The sequence below is a fragment of the Hemiscyllium ocellatum genome, chromosome 13 (genome assembly GCF_020745735.1).
Source record: "Hemiscyllium ocellatum isolate sHemOce1 chromosome 13, sHemOce1.pat.X.cur, whole genome shotgun sequence".
Taxonomy (NCBI): domain Eukaryota; kingdom Metazoa; phylum Chordata; class Chondrichthyes; order Orectolobiformes; family Hemiscylliidae; genus Hemiscyllium; species Hemiscyllium ocellatum.
Genome location: NC_083413.1, coordinates 5,889,054 through 5,906,788, shown reverse-complemented (window position 1 = coordinate 5,906,788; position 17,735 = coordinate 5,889,054). Strand labels below are relative to the sequence as shown.

The window sequence follows — 17,735 nt, the reverse complement described above, 5'->3', positions numbered from 1 at the left end:
TCTCTATTCCTGAGATGCTGCCTGGCCTGCTGTGCTTTGACCAGCAACACATTTGCAGCTGCAATCCCTGAGCCACACTAGGCTGTCAAGTGCCATACTAACTGCAAGGTGCACTGCAGCACAACACTACATATTCTTCATCAGCATTTTCCGAACTCATGATCTCTGCAGTTGAAAACGCCCAAGGGCAGGAAGACACATGGATTGTCACCATTTGTAAGTTCACCTCAAAATATTGTTTCAAATTGAATCACAATGGTGAAATGTACAGTTCACAGCAAATGATTCGAATGTGGAATGTGAGTGTGGTGGAAACTAGTTGCATCATGGGTTTCAACAGGGAACTGGATAAACAGTTTACAGAGTAATAGAGAAAGGGTAGGGCTGTAGGACCAGCAGTTTTCCTCTTCTGTCCAACCCTGCCCCCACAGAGGCAGTATATCTTCAATGCACTGACCACATATTCAGGACAACAGCTCGCCACCCCTTCTCAGTGGTAATTAAAGATAATTAAAAGTTAGGCAGCTACCTTGAAGGTCATGGCACTACATGACATAAACCAATAAATAAAACAGTCAGAGCAAGCCTTGGTGAGAGTGTGATGCAGACTTGAGGATAGTAGCCTGCTCAGTCATTCTTTAAAATAGTTGATTCTGAAGGTAAGTACGTCAGGAGTATGTTCTTGAACAATTGGGGTAAGACAGACTCCCAGTGTGAATACTAGGCAGAAGTGAGTACTGCAGATGCTGGAGATTAGAGTCAAGATTAGAGTGGTGCTGGAAAAGCACAGCAGGTCAGGGGTGTCCTCATTCCTGATGAAGGGTTTTGGCCCGAAACATCGATTTTCCTGCTCCTCGGATGCTGCCTGACCTGCTGTGCTTTTGGGCACCACTCTAATCTAGACCCCGATGTGAATACTTCAGGGGCTCCACAAGTAATGATGCATGGTCTGAAGAATAAGCCACTGCTGGAAGATGCTTTGAGTACAATTGCAACCACTGGTGGAACCAAGCAACAGCATTCCCATGGGTATAAACTTTGGAGCTAAGGAGTGTGAAGAAGAAGGCGACGTTGGTAATGGAACAGCAATGGGAACAAAAAGCAATAGCATTTTGTGTTGCCCAGCTGGATTTGGTGATGGATGGTTAAACAGTTCACACATCAGGTACGTTCAAGTCTGTAGCACTTGGACTCTGAAGAAGCAAAGATGGAGCCCGCTCCAAGGTGATGGATAAGGATCAAAGACAGTAAATATTCTATTCTGGCAAAGGCCATCATAGTAGATAGAGAGCTATCTACTATGATTATCAAGTACATAGGAAGCTAAAGGCTAGGTAATTGACGGTCTGAAAAGAGGTGAAGGTTGTGATTAGAGGTGTTTTTGTGTATGATTGAAACCATGTCATTGGTAGCAGTGGGAAAAGTCCCCACAACACCCATGAAAATTCACTCGCTGGGACAATCAAAGAAAAGCTGATGCCAGAAGTTGATTGGAAGGGCCCTTTCCTTTTGTTTGCTGCTGATTAAATCCAGTAATGCACCTACCAGCAGCAAATATGGTAAAGAACTGGCCTCTGGTTGTATGTAGGAACAGCAAGCAGTTCGAGAAGTGAGTCACTGGGGGATTGCCTTCTGGGATGAGGGAGCCAGCTGATGTTGTGCCAAGGGAATGTAAGGGGACAAGAGCAGGCAACTGGCTGCGGTCTAGGAGCCAGCAGTTACTTTGCCAGGCCTGGGAACAACTCTCTTGCCAAATCTGGGAGCTGAGGACAGTTGAAAAACGGAGGGACTGTATGTGGTGAGAACAATAAAACTGCAGAGAAGAGAGGGCAGTTTCAAACTTGTCAATGAAGGAGCCCTCCGCTAACCAGGAAAATTTGAAATCACTGAGTTATGAATCACTTGTAAATTAATGTAAAATCCAAGGCTGAAGGCTGCATAGGTGTTGGAGCTACCATGTGGGGAAAAATATAGTCGGTGCTATTGAAGTTCATTAAAATCTGAGATTGAAATCTAAAATTCATTAAACCAAAGCTAGTAACTACCTGGTTAAAGTATTCCTACTTTGTGAATATGTATTGGGAATACATCTGATATGATCTCACTAAAGGTGTGTTTAAGATGAGTTTTTTGTGTGTGAAGTGTGTATCATTGTGTGTATGTGTACTCTGAAGTAACACTGTTGCTAATTTATGCCACTTTTAGTACCGATTTTAATACGGTGGTATCTAGGAAATTAATGCTTTCTTTATGTGTTGTGGTTTTGATGATTTTTGAGAATACTGAATGCTTCTAATTCTGATTTTGTGGGATTCCACATAACTCAATATATTAGCACAAATATGACTGTATATGACTGTAACACCTAAACCAAGAGGCCTTGGTCCAAGTCCTGCCTGCTCCATGCACGTGTAATGGCATCTCTGAGCACATCAATTAGAAAACAAAGATTACTGAGTTAGTGTGAATGAAGATCTCCAAGGGAGCCCTTGGGGGAGGCGGGGTACAATAATTTATGCCCTGGTTAATTGAATATGAGATAACAAGTTTATGGGAGTGCCTTGGAAAGGGTCTCAGAAGAGACATTGGATCTATAAAACAAAGCAGAGTAGAAAGTACAAATGTAGCTGCTGACTTGTCGAATTGTTATCAGTTATTGAGACAGTGTTCTGTTCCCTCTCGAGTGCCATGTTGAGCTTTCTCTGGAAGCAAGTGAAGTCCCCTATGATCTGGGACTTATGTAGGTCTTCAGACATTTTCAATGACCTACACATCGGCATCTGGACCTGTGTATAAAGTTGCTGTTTCCTGCAGGCTTTTTAGTTCAATCTCTGACAGATTAGAGAGGGAAAGCAGCATGATTTGTTCATTATGCGTTCGCATACTCACCTGTATTGCATGGGAACAAAGTCTAATGTGTCACGTCCCAATCTGCGGTTGCAGATAGATAGCACTGAGCATGATCTTGTGTTGTATCAATGTCAAAAGACCTTCCACAAAGCATTGGTTCAGTTTTGTCAGGCTAATGTTTGTGTTTGTTGATTTCAGTTCAGACTTATTCATTCCTTGAGTTGGGTCAAATTCTTTTGTCCTACAACATGTGTAAGCTAGAAACATCAGAATATTAACATATTCCCAACACTGGGAGGTCTGGCATTGTTTTAAGATTAGGTGATGCCCTTTCTGGACACACATGAGACTTTATTTTAGATTGTGAGGTTTTGGAATATTGCCTCAACAGAAGGTTGTGGGTCCTTGAAAATTTTAAGACCGAGCTGGATAGATTCTTAGTTAATATCTGGAGTCTGATATGACTCTTTTTTTTTCAGAACCCTGAACTTCTGAAGAATCAAAACGTTAACTCTGTTTCTCTCCACAGACACCACCAGATCTGCTGAGTTTCTCCAGCATTCTCTGTGCTTGTTTCAGGTTTTCAGCATCTGTAGTATTTATCTTTTATTTGCATGGATTGATTTTTGTTAGGCTGGGGAATCCGGAGTTATCAGGCTGTAGATAGCAATGTGGAATTTGAAACTGAAATATTTGTGCAACAATCTTATTTAATCTCAGGCATGCTGCAGGAGCCAACAGGTCTACTTCTTCTCCTGTTTTGATGTGGAGGTGCTGGTGTTAGACTGGGTTGAACAAAGTCAGAAGTCACTTCACCTGACAAAGGAGCAACGCTCCAAAAGCTTGTGATTTCAAATAAACCTATTGGACTATAACCTGATGTCGTGTGACTTCTGACTTTCTCCTATTTTATATTGGAAACATTTTTGGAACTGTCAGTCTGCACCAATTATTGAACACTTAAGAAAGCGCCACATTACAACCTTATCCCCTGAAGACAAACTTGAGCTAAACAAAAATATGTCTGCAAGTAACAGGGAAAGAAAAATATTTTTAAGGCCATATGGTAACACCATTAGTCAGACAAATGCAACCAAAACAACCAGAAGGCAGTGCCAACACTGTTAGCATATGGTGCAGACATCAGAAGGTGACCACAACTGGACTGTGGTGAAAAGACCTGGCACACCCTTTGAGTGCAACAAAACTAACTTAAGTAGTTGGATCAGCATGTCTGCATCGCTATCTATCAAAGGCTTTTTGTTTTAAAAATTATTTTAGGAAATCTATTTCAGAATGAACTGAGCTTTGATGTACATGTGGAAGGGAAGGAAAAGGGGTCATTTAGATTAAAATGCATTTCCCTTTGAGAGCCCAGTAACATGGAGGAATGTTCCGTTGTTGAAGTGTTCAACACCTGGACAGCAGCTACATTGTGAACTTGCTGTTCGCTGATTGGATTAATTCTCCCATTTCCTCAGGAACGATGGTTGGAAGTTTCCAGGGAATACTGGAAAATGAGAGCAGATTTCTTTCTTCCCCACACTTCCATATAAATAAAGATGATCTCTTCAGTGGCAACAAGTGACCTCATTGAAAGCTAATTATTTTCATTGATCTAAAATGTGAAATAAAGTGCACTGCACTGGGTGGCAGCAGAAGGTCACCTAAGATATTGTATATGTTTAACTTCAAGACCCTTTCAAGTGACCGGGATCATGGTTAAAACTATTCCAACTGCAGAAGCTTCATTGTTAACATACTGACGGATAATGCCAGAGGCATTTCTGCAATTTGTCTGGAATTTCATTTCAATTTCAATTAATGGCACTGTTTGCTTCAAATATTCTGAATGAAAGGGGCACTGTCAGGGGTCTGTTTAACTACCTAAGAATGAGATGTTCAAAAATATTAAATAAGTGTTTGTCCTATTGATCCTTGAGTTGAGATAATTTGGCATAAATATTTACAATTCTTTGTTTCTTTTAAAAAATTTCTATAGTATGACATGATAATTTTCAGGTGAGCTAATTGAGCTTTTCAAAATCTCGGTCCATTAACATATAAACTTGAAGGAAAGGCTGCTCCATCGACATCTCCTGGGATTGGTTTTAAAGTCCCATGTTCCTGCTTTTTCCTTTCAAAGAAAAGGAATAATGGCTTTTGTATGTTTTATCACGCAGGTTCTTTCTTGCTTTCTGAAACATTTTTGTAAACATTATTTGTAAAGTGATCACAAGCATTCTGCCTTTGCCCCAGGTCATTTACAAGCATCGATGTTCTTTTATTGAACAGGAATGTGAGCACTTGTCAGGATTTTCATTTACATAAATCCTTGGACTGCCTGTCTGAAAGTGTGTTGATGTGCCTCACTGAAATGTGTTATTTTTTAAATTTAGTTGTAGATTTAATTCATTACGGTGAGCAAAATGATACCTTTAATTCTGTACAACGGCTAAAATGTCATAACTTGTGAATCAAGCTGAAAAGCTATCAAATTTGATTTGCTTTGGGAGAAACCTGCAATTAACTTGAGAGAGAGAGATATATTGTTTTCATTCCTGATGCCCCAAGGTGTTTATTCATGTGGTGACATAGTTCCCTGGACTGCAGGGAGTATACACAAATGGTCATTACTCTAATGTCACAGACATGGAAGATGCAGAAGGCCTCCTTGTGGGTCTTCTCCTGGGCCTGACCAAAATGGCCGTTAATCCAGGCCTTTGCGGCCTTCTGGATTTATATATCAGGTTCAACAATTCTAGGGCTTGAGGCCATGTCCTTACCTCAGCCCCCACACACCAGGACTTGTCATCCGTCACATGGGCTGCTGCTACATACAACACATTGTCAGCAACTGATAACCCCTCCATTTGCAGCTATTCATTGCTCCCAGACTGACTTTTAACCACTTCTTTGTCTGTCCCAAGTATTTCTTTCTCTCTCTGTCTCTCTCTCTGGGCACTAACTCCAATTATTTACTCTTCCACTACCCCTCACCCCATCTTCTGCATACTAACTTTTTCCTAGCTATTGGCCGTCCTGAGGAAGGGTCTCTCTCTACAGATGCCGCCAGACCTGCTGGGTTTTTCCAGTAACTTATGATTGTGTTTTTATTTTTGTTTCTCATTTCCAGTATCCACAATTTTTTTTTTGGCCATTAATCAGTTCAGTCTGTGAACTGTGGAGAGGTTCATTAGTACCTCACTGTCTACCCTCTTCCATGGTTGCATCCATGCTTGAGTGTCCATTGTGAGGACGCATGCAATGTCCACTGGCACAGGAAAAGCCTTTAGTGACAGATGGGCACTGCAAGGCCTGGGGTACATTATCCCGTGCAATGTTATTTTGGTTTGCTAAGTTTCCATTCTGTAAGGTTATATTAACCACATGTTGCTTTTGTCACTACAGTGGCCAGTAGGAGCTATTTTACCAATTAAAGTTTGTTATTTTAAGAGTTGTAGCTATGGTTGTATTCAGCTACAGAAGGAAATTGTAGCAAAGTTTAACCCTAAGCCAACCAAGCTCATGCACATGTCCATTACATTTGAGGGGTAAGTTTTGCTAAATACTGAACGAGAGTGAGAGCTGCCATCGATTTTAATATTTTGTCTTCCTGACTGAAATTAATTAACAATTCATTGACCAAAAATGAAACTTGGCATCTTGTTACCTGCATAGCTTCATTGAACTTTGCCTTTAACAATTCAGTCCATTAGGAGAGGTGGCAAACGGTGTTTCCATCAGAAGGAGCAGCTGCACTAACACATGCTCTGCCCTTGAAGAATTCTCTTTTATATTGCAATATCTTAAAGTTATTTACTTTTATAAATAATCGTATGCTACAGTCTCTGAAACTACTTCAATTATCATCAGTTCGAGCTCCTCTTAGAGGTAAAAACATTCATTCATTGGGTCTTGGCTATATTGCGCGGTTTGTGTTCCTTGCATGCTTGACCATCTTAAAACAAGTTCAGTGGGCACAGATCATGTGCTGAGAAAATTGACTGAGAGTCTTCTGGAGACTTGATCTCTGAGCACACATCAGACAGCACAGTCCAAAAAGATGCTTTGTTTCAGGAGTTAGAGCTATATTAGTTCAAAAAGCATGCATTCTAAAGCCATTTACTTCATCAGATCAAAGAAACCATTGCATATAAGAAATAATTAACCTGAAGGTCTGTTTGTGAACATCCCAGAGCATAAGACTTTGTCATGGACTTGGATGGGATGTTGGAAGATCCTCTGGTTTCAGTTTATCTGGATGTTTAGTGAGAGTTGAGTTGCAATTTGTTTTGGTGTGTGGTGCAGGTCGCTGAGAGACGATAGCACAGTAAATTACTGATCGCTAGGCCGGCATTGAAAGCAGCGAAAAAGCTATCTTCATCCTTTGGTGCCTGGAATGCAGGTCGGTAATCTCAGTTTGGCTCACTTCAGGAAAAAGTAGTTGGACGAATGCCTAGCTTGAGGCTTGTGGAAAAAATTGACAGTGGTCCCCTCACCCTAACCTTAACCCTATCTCAGAATGTTGTAGCAGCAGAAAGCAATCAACAGATTAATTTGGAAGGTTTGCGAAAGTGATCAGAAAGATGGACTAAGGCATCCATCATCATGAATGAATATGTGAAAGTTTACCTCTGAGAATAGATGGGACTACAGGTCTAATTTTAGAGTGAACTATACTATAAATAGAAGAGCCTTGGGAAAAGTTGATGAGCAGAGAGACCTGGGAGTACTCAGGTGCATGAGTAGGTGGGGAGCAGAGGGATACTGATGCTTAGGATTTGGCCGATAGGTTTAGATAGAGGATCTGGATCGGCACAGGCTGGGCTGGAAATTTTCTTTGTTCTTTGTAAAGATCATAAAATAATTTCAGGGATATACCTTTGGGTGATCTTTGCAAAAGTAAATAACTTTTTAAAATGTTGTAACATGAAACAGTTTTTTGGGGAGGGTTAGAAATAAGTAACATTAATGGCACAGTGTTAACTTAATCCTATTTGCTTTAATTAATTAATTCTATAGACAGTAAAGCTTGTGTTCTGTTTAAAAAGAAATGTGAAATCGTTGTCATTCTGCTGATGAAATTTCTGGATGTTCTGATTGCTGTTTATAGGCTAAATGGCCTTTAACTAGAGCCTAACCTTTGAATCCAATCCTGCCAGATTTAGGTATAGGGTTCAGTAATGGTTGTTACATCAGAGCCATTAAGTTGAATTAATGCTTCTAGCTCACTTGTTTTATTTTATGTCTTTCTGTATCTGTGTACGAAACTCTTACTTAAGTAACTGTCCCAATCTTGCTGATCCTTTTCCTCAAATGTTTCGACTATCTCGATGACATCTCCCCTCTGGATTTGAGGTGACCCATTCAGTAAATGTGACGTTAATTGATCAGCTGGAGGGGTGTTGTTTATCATCATTTAGCAGGAGGTTTTGACTCAGTCACCCATGTCTCCGTTTGCAGTCATGGGGCAGTGGGCAACAGTAAAATAACTCAACCAGAGGCAGAAATTGAAGCACAAACTTCTTAAAATGTGTACAAAATCTTTGCAATAAGACTATAAATGCTGGAATTTTCACATAAAATCAAATTATGCCAAGAAAGGCTCTTTTAATGATTCCAATGTCCTGCCAAGATTATTCAACAAGGACACTAGCTCTTCACCTTAGTGCACTTGACATCCTTTTTTGTTTGCTTTGGAGTTAATGATAACTGAATTTGACTAGCCAAACTACCAAATACCTTACAAGAGTGTCAGCCTCCAGATTGGGTTTTCACCAGCTGTGAGTGAATGAATTAAACCTTTCTTACCAATGATTACAGAAGTTAGTTAACAGTCTTGAACTGATAGTTGTTTATTAACCTCAGAATCATAGTCTGCACGGCGCAAGTTTAAGCATTGAGTTTACAACTGATTAATAGATATGGTTAAGCAAAACAGAAAGTGCTGGAGACTTTGCTGTTATTTTTGTTGGTCTGGTTGATTACCAAACTCTCTTTGTGATTTGATTTGTCAATGTCATATAATTCTGCATTTAACTGCTGGATAGCTATAAAATTACAGTGGACTTTGATATGCATTGGCGAAATTAATTTAGGTTTAGGCCCCTCAGCTGATTGACAACCTTACAGCAGTAGCCATTAGTCTGTGGTATAGGTTAAAGCCTATATATTTTATTGGCATGAGTTCCAAAATTTATACGGTTGCCACTTTTTTATGAGCTGATGCAGATGTTTACTTTTCCCTTTCTTGGATGGATCCTGAAAAATACCAGTGATGAACGTTAGTTTGTAGAGGAGCTGTGTGTGTGCTGGTAGCTGAACCTGGCTTAAATTTCACCAGTTTTGATTTCAAGGATATTTATACATTTAAGTGACACACACAGACCTGCCTGTACCTGGCTGGATAAGGTAAAACAGTGCCACCTTTCTGTTAAGAATGGACTTTGTGATTTTTGGAGGCACAGAACTCTTGAACCTTCTCCTAAAAAGGCCACTGCAAGAAATTCTAAAAGTGCCTCAAATGAAACTTAAGAACTGAGAGCCATAGAATGAGGTGTAGGATCACAAACACTGGGCTTCCACAATACTTTAAAGGGAAAAGCCATAAATAACTACATTTTTAAGCCTCTATTCTAATATGTGCTACTTAGATTGGTTTCATAGAGGTGAGACTTTCTTGTACCAGTCACTAATTCACATAGACCCTTCATGGCCTCCAAATAAATACAGCATTGGCACTAGATAGTGGCTGGTCATTACCTTGTGCTGTAGTTGCTCAGCTAAAAGATTAATTGATGCCCACAGGCTCAAATGAGGTGAGGCATCTTAAGAACATAGAACATTACAGTGCAGTACAGGCCCTTCGGCCCTCGATGTTGTACCGAACTGTGAAACCAATCTGAAGCCTGTCTAACCTACACTATAGATCACAGAAAATAGTTTCCTATAAAGAATCAATGAACCTGTTTTCAATTCTTTGCAAGGAATGTTTTCCTTGTAAAAGTCTTCACAATTTAATTAGCAACAATCTTTCCCTCCTTAATATTCCGTCTGATTATTAACTTTATTTTGAATTCTCATTTAAGGCAGTTATAACGTGTGTTGGGTTTTTTTAATGAGAGAAACAGGTCAATGTTATGCATTGTAGACCAGTCAGAAATAAAAGCTAAAACCCTGTGAAGCATCCAGCATTTTTTTGGTTTAATTCTAGCATGTGATATAGTCCTACCACAGATAAAGTGCATCAAAAGTTGTCTGTAGAAGATGAGGGATTTTCAAAGTTTGGGAGAAGATTTGTAGCTCGGGTGCTCATTGTTGTGGTTCTGTTCGCCGAGCTGGGAGTTTTTGTTGTAAACGTTTCGTCCCCTGTCTAGGTGACATCCTCAGTGCTTGGGAGCCTCCTGTGAAGCGCTTCTGACATGTCTCTGTCATGGACAGCAACTGACAACCAGAAGCGGCAGAGACAAGCCACTATAAATGCCGAAGGAAACATGACAGAAGCGCTTCACAGGAGGCTCCCAAGCACTGAGGATGTCACCTAGACAGGGGACGAAACGTTTACAACAAAAACTCCCAGCTCGGCGAACAGGACCACAACGAAGAGGGATTTGATGTGTATCTTAGGTAGATTATCAAGAATCTGTTAAAGTCATTGGTGATTGACTAATACATTTTTGGTTTGGTCATTTGTTTCCAGATAGTATATCCATGGTTGCAGCATCAGTTTCCAACATTGTTTCTCAAACCAAGATCTTACCTAAAACCTTAGGCCTAGCAAACGTGAATGTTGCACCCCAAATGGTAAGTGTGGTACATTTTCACCGTTCAGTTGCTTTGTAACTAACATCGACTGTCTATGAGCTAGTGATGAATGCAGTATAAAATATTTATATGTTCAAGACTACTGCAATGTATAATCTTTAAAGGTTCAGAAAAGAACTGAAAACTGGCACAAGATTAATGAAGTATATACCAATTCAAAAGGAACGGGACCTGGCTAAGCAAAGCAGTGAGCTAGAAGAATGCAGGTTTGCTGGCTCATGGTGACCTGGTCAGAAGTCACACAACACCAGGTCATAGTCCGGCAGGTTTATTTAGAAAAACTGGCTTTCAGAGAGCTACTCCTTCGTCAGGTCACCTGATGAGAAAGCCGCACTCCAAAAGCTTGTGATTATAACCTGGTATTGTGCGACTTCTGACTTTGACCACCCCAGTCTAACACCGTTACCTGCACAAGGTATCTGTTTGACAGAAAGAAAGTCTTGTGAAGAGAGCGCAGAGGATCACAGGGGAGAAACAATAAAGTGCATTTCAGTGAATTGGAAATTTAGATTGCCTTTTTTTTGAGTGTTTTATCTATGTTGAACAGCTTTGCAGTGACCTGTTATGTTTGAAACACTGTGCTTTTATTGTAAATGCACATTTGGAACATTATTGGTGCGAGGTGAGTGAACTACCTTGAAAAGTTTTCCTTTTGATGAACGTCGATCTTGAAGACCAAAACGTCCAGTGCAGGTGGAATCTCTGATTCCAGCTGTGGACTAATAGACTGAGCATTATCTCCCATCTCTTAAGATTATGACAGGTTTTTATAAGGTAGGTAGAGGAAGACTGCTCCCATGAGCTGATGGTGCAAGGACTCAAGTACCAAACTTTGGGTGCGAAGGATTGCAAGGAAATGTGAAGAGCATTTTGTTTACTTAGTGAGTAGCAATGAGCCATAGCTTCCTGACAGAGGAAAAAGAGATGATGAGGGATTTCAAAAACAATTTGGATGGGCATTTAAGGGAAACAAATTTGCAGGACAACACGGTTAAGAATGCAGTGGAATGGGATGGACTTGATTGCTTTAAAGAGAGCTGGCATGGAGTAAATGGGCCAAATGGTTGTATGACTTTGACCCTTGCCCCACAAGTTGAATTCTTAATATGAGTCAAGGAAAAAATGGTATTTTATCAAACCTGGGTTCAGTTCTATCCTTATATGCTAATGGAAACAAGTTGGCTCATGTTCATGGTTCACAGAGCCCATTGACAGAAACTAATAATTTATAACTCAAAGCGTGGATCCAGAAATATTTCAACCAAACCCAAAAAATGTAGAATTTTTCAAATAGTTAACAAGTAAAGGAGCTTTGTAAAGCGAATTAAAGGTCTGTATAGAACAAAATGCAGTTTTCTATGCTGCTAACTTCTCGTGGATACAATTTTTTTTAATCCTATGTATCTTCTTGTTTGTTTCTTAATCTTTTAGAACAATGCAGGCAAATTATCTCACCCAAGTGCACTATCCTTCTCAGGATCACCACATTTCTATACTTGCCCTGTTTTAATATGTTAAACAAATTTTCAAGAGTTACCTGGCAATATCCGTGATACAGTAAAGTCATTCATTGCTTTTGACTAAAAGACCTGATGTTTAAAACTTATATTTAGCTGCTCAGAACATTTTTATATATAGTTGCTCTCACAGAATCGACGGCATGAAGAGACAAGAAAGAGAAACAAGTAGGAACTTTGAATAAGAGAGAGGTTATAGAAAAACTAAACACCATAAATAACATTTCATTAACTTGGAAAGAAAAAAACAACAACTGCAATAATTTTAATTTCTTTTTAAAATAATTCAGTTAATGTTGTCTTAATTTGTCTCATGGTTAATTTTTTCTAAGACTGCAGCACGGCTGGCTAACATTTGAATAGTTTTCCTGTTTATAATATTGGTCTCCATATCTGTGCCACACTTGAGATGAGAACGTTGCTGAGGTCGAGTTCCAAGAAATGGAACTTCAGTAGCTGCAAACTCTATCATTACCAGTGAGGTTGAGGAAGAGGATGTTTGGCAGATTGATAAATAGAGGACTGGAGGGTACAGGAGAGGGTTTAAGGTAGGGCAAGGTTACACAGGTAGTGTGGATGAGGTCATGGAGTGAGGAAGCATGCAGAGCCTTGATGGATGCCAGATTGATTATTTGGAAGATCAAAGTTAGTCATAGAAATGTACAGCATGGAAACGGACCCTTCGGTCCGACTCGACCAGATATCCTAAATAAATTTAGTTCCATTTTCTAGCATTTGGCCCATATCCCTCTAAACCCTTCCTGTTCAGTTACCCATCCAGATGCCTTTTATATGTTGTAATTGTACCAGCATCCACCACTTCTTCTGGCAGCTCATTCCATGCACGCGTCACCTCTGCATGAAAAAAATTGCCCCTTAGGTCCCTTTTAAATGTTTTTCCTCTCACCTTAAACCTATGCCCTCTGGTTCTGGACACCCCCACCCCTGGGAAAAGACCTTGGCTGTTCACCCTGTCCATGTTCAGATGAAGAAATTCAGGGCTGTCTGAGTGCTCATTCCTGATGAAGGGCATATGCCTGAAATATCAATTCTCTTGCCTGACCTGCAGTGCTTTTCCAACACCATACTCTTAACTCTGATTTCCAGCATCTGCAGTCCTCACTTTCTCCTTATTATTGGAGACGTCAAGTATTGGGAGTGATGAAAACAGTCCACAGTTAGTTAGTATGTAGGAGCTCACCTTGTGAGCCTCACCTCACCTAGTGGAGAGGAGTGTGCAGTAGGTCAGTGTCACTGTGAAGCAGACAGAAAGAAGTGGACTTGAAAGAGAAGGTCAACAGCAGGAGATAAAAACCAGTGGCACACAATCCCTTCATCCTTTTCCTTCCTGTCAGTGCCAGAGTGTGATGGTCCAGGAAAGCAGGGAGATGATTAGTGGGTATTTCTATATCTCTTTAGATTGGTCAAGCAAGTGATATCAACTTGTCATTATACTTGAAGGTTACAGTTAGGAAATTCACTTTTAAAATATTTAATATCCAAATTAATTTAACAGAGTAGAGATGGCTGTGCAGGTGATGTGTTGCATCTATAATATTTGGGAGCTGGTGGAGATGAGTGCACACTGGCCACGTCTGGAGCAGTTGTTAGCTGCTCAAAGAATTTCAGCTCAGAGTTGAGGGGCGAGAGTCCAAGCTGCGACCATCACCTTGCCTGCCTTCAGTCCCATTTGTTTGTCAACAGTTCATCCAGACACTGTGATAAACCCAACGCAGTGGGACAGCTCTCTCTTTGCCTTGTGTTGGTGCCACTCTCCCATGGAGTGGAGCCCAATTCTCTAACTCCGGTCTTTTAAGCCATGTCCTTACCCCTCTGATCTCATTTACTGTAAATTAGTTACCATATGACTTTGTCAATAATCCTGAGATTACTACCTTTGTGGTTTTGTATTGAAATTTAACCAAGCTGCTGGCAATCCCTCAGCAGAACCTTCCTCCTGCTTCTGTCTATCGTATTGGTACCTACGTAGGCCATGGCAACTGGATCCTTTCCCTCTCTCCAAGTTCCTCTCCAGCACAGAAGAGGACTTGTCCTCAACTTTGGCATCAGATGGGCAACATAGCCTTCAGGACACTGTCTTTGCTGCAGAGAAATTTTCTGTTCTCCTAACTTTGTTAGCCCCGTTCCTCATATATTTCTTTTTCTTCCCAACCTACTTGAATGGTGCTTGAGATCACAGTGCTTTGGTCAGTTCGTTCATCTTCCCACAGAGGTTGTTCTCATCCACACTTGGGTGCAATAACCTTGTGCCTGTTGGACAAGGCCACTGGCTGTGACTCCTACATGGATAAATTCTGGATCCCAAGAGCTGCCTCAATGCACAGTCACGCCCTCCCGCCTCACCGTGGACCATGTAATTAATTCCAGGGTGTGACTCTGTCTTCTGAAAAAAAGTAACCATGTAACTCCTCTCTCTTTGATGTAATGAAGTGTCTGCAGCTCGGATTCAAGCTCCTCAGCTCTGAGCTGAGGATCCTTGAGCAGCTAACACTGGCTGTAGTTGTGGTTAGTGTGGATTCCACTAGCACCCACCACCTCCTCCATATTACAAATGCATCATGAGATAAGTTTCAATGTGAGGTGAAACACTGTTAGAAAAAACATCGAAAGACAATATAAAATAGGGGTACAATTCTAACAGGGGGTGCAGGTGTAGAAGGACCTGGGTGTATATATGCACAGATCATTGAAGGTGTCAGGAGAACAGTTAATAAAGCATACAGTTTCCTCAGCTTTATAAATAAAGGCACAGAGCGCAAGAACAGGAAGGAGATTTTGAATTTGTACAAGACACATGTTAGACCTCAGCTGGAGTATTGTGGGTGCCACATTTATAGCAAATATATGAATGCATTGGAGAGAGTTCAGAAGCAATTTACAAGAATGGTTCCAGGAGTGAGAAACTTCAATGATGATGCAGATTGGAGTAGTTGGGAATGTTCTCCTTGGAGAGAAGGAGGATCAGAGGAAATCTGATAGGGATTTTCAAAATCAAGAGTGATTGGATTGAGTCAATAGGAAAGAGCTGCTACCGTTCAAAATAATGAAGAACGAGAGGGCACACCTTCAAAGTGATATGGGAAAAACAACAAACACATTGTGAGAAAAGTCTTTTTCACACGGGGAGTAGTTAGAGTATGGAATGCACTGCCTGGAAATATCATGAGGGCAGATTCAATTGTGGCATTTAAGAGAGCTTTGGATTTTTTTGGATAGAACTTGTGTGCAAGGATGTTTGGAAAAGGCAGGAGATTGGCATTAGGAAATGATCCCCATTTGAAGATCTACTGCAGGCATGACAGGCCAGATGATCCTCTGCACTGTAATAATAATTCTATCATTTATTCATCGACAGACATTACATGCAAATATGCTTTTATTTTAAAAATGCCTCCAAGGTGTATAGATATACAATAGCAGATGTATGACACCAGTTTGACTGCCTACACCCTGGAGGTGAAGTCCAGATCCAGTAAGTCCTCACGTAACATTTTATAAGACCATAAGACACAGGAGCAGAAGTTAGGCCATTCAGTCCATCAAGTCCGTGCCGCCATTCAATCATGACTGATACGGTTCTCAAGCTCATTCTCCTGCTTTCTCCCCATAACCCTTGATAATGAAAAAGCTATCTATCTCCGTCTTAAAAATACTCAATGCCCTGGCCTCTACAACCTTCTGTGGCAGTGAATTCCAGAGATTCCCCACTCTCTGGCTGAAGAAATTTCTCCTTATCTCCAGTCTAAAAGGGTCTTCCCTTAAATGTAAGGCTGTGCCCTCGGGTCCTAGACTCTCCTACCAATGAAAAAATCTTCCAAACATCCAATCTCTCCAGGCCAGTTCCTCATCTGTTAAGCTTTTCATTCCTGGGACCATTCTCGTGAACCTCCTCTGGACATACTCCAGGGTAGGTATATCCTTCCTGAGATATAGGCCCAAAACTGTGCACAATACTCCAACTGTTATCTGACCAGAGCCTTTTAGAGCCTGAGAGGTAAATTCCTGCTCCTAAATTCAAGTCCGCTCAAAAAACAAGCCATCATTGCATTTGCTTTCCTATTTACTGGCTCAGCCTGTAAGTTTACTTTGAGAGAATTCTCCAGTAGAACTCCCAAGTTTCTTTGCAGTTCAGACTTCTGAATTTTCTCCCCATTTAGAAAATAGTCCATGCCTTTCTTCTTATCAAAGTGCATGACCTCACGCTTTCCCATGTTGTACTCCATCTTCCACTTCTTTGCCCACTCTCCTAACCTGTCCAAATCTTTCTCCAGTCTCCGCACCCCCCAAATGCTACCTGATCCTCCTGTCCTTGATCTAACCTGCTTGTTACTTTCTCAAAGAATTCTAGCAGATTAGTCAGGCTTGACTTCCTCTTGATGAAACTGTGCTGAATTTGATCTGTTTTATCATACACTTCCAAATATTCAGAAATATCATCCTTGACAGTGGATTGCAAATCTTACCCACAACCAAGGGTAGACTAATTGGTCTGTAGTTTTACATCTTTTTCCTTACTTCATTTTTAAACAGCAGTATCGTGTTAGTGACTTTCCTGTCCTCTGGCACCCTTCCTGATTCTAGTGATTCCTGAAAGATCACCACTATCCCCTCCACTATCTCTTCAGCTATCTCCTGTCGAATTCTGGGGTGTAGTCTGTTTGGTCCAGCTGATTTATCACCTTCAGGCCATTCAGTTTTTCTAGCACCTTCTCCACCATACTCACCTCTGCCTCTGACTCTCTTGAATTTTTGGAACATTACTTCCACCGTGAAGACTGACATGAAGTAATTATTCAGTTCCTCTGCCATTTCCTTGTTCACTACTGCTATGTGTCCAGCATCATTTTCCAGCAGTCTAATATCCACTTTTGCCTCTCGTTTGCCCTTTGTATATCTAAAGAAACTCTTACAGTCTTCGTTGATATTATTGGTTAGCTTACCCTCCTATTTAATCTTCTCCCACCTTATTTCTTCTTTTTTGTTGCCTTCTGTTGTTCTATGTAAGCTTCCCAATCCTCTGGTTTCCCATTGCCCGTTGTCACATTATATGTTTTCTCTTTTGCTTTTATGCTATCCCTGAGTTCCCTAGATAGCCATGTTTGCCTCATCTTCCCTGTACCACGCTGCTTCTTCCTCGGGATGAATCTCTGCTGTGTCTCCTGAATTATCTCACAAATTCCTGCCGATGCTGTTCCGTTGTCTTTCCTGCTAGGCTCCTCTCCCAGTCATTTCTTACCAAAATGCAATTCCTCGCATTTAACCAAATTGAACTTCAATTGCCACTCTTCAGCCCATTGACCCAGTTGATCGAGATCTCTTGGTAATTGTAGATAACCTTCTTCACTGTCCACTATGCCACGGATCTTGGTGTCATCCGCAAACTTACTACCCACGCTTTCTATATTCTCGTCTAAATCTCTGTCTTGCTCAAACCCTCCTATCTCTGCAACATCCTTGTAAATCTTCTCTTCTTCCTGCTTCCTGTCCTAGCTCCATCTAGCAACAGGAGATGAGAACTCG

General features: G+C 40.8%; 1 protein-coding gene across 8 annotated transcripts in view; it reads left to right on the top strand.

Annotated features, from left to right (window-relative positions):
- LOC132821757 (transcription factor Dp-2-like) overlaps positions 1–17,735 on the top strand; it is a 207,160-nt gene that overhangs the window by 121,305 nt on the left and 68,120 nt on the right. For 6 of the 8 annotated variants that reach the window (XM_060834500.1, XM_060834498.1, XM_060834495.1 and 3 more), the window contains one exon: positions 10,553–10,656. The exons of the other annotated variants lie outside the window; for them this stretch is intronic. In XM_060834500.1, the coding sequence (XP_060690483.1) occupies positions 10,553–10,656 (104 nt within the window). The remainder of the gene's footprint in view (positions 1–10,552; positions 10,657–17,735) is intronic. 8 annotated transcript variants of the gene reach the window in all.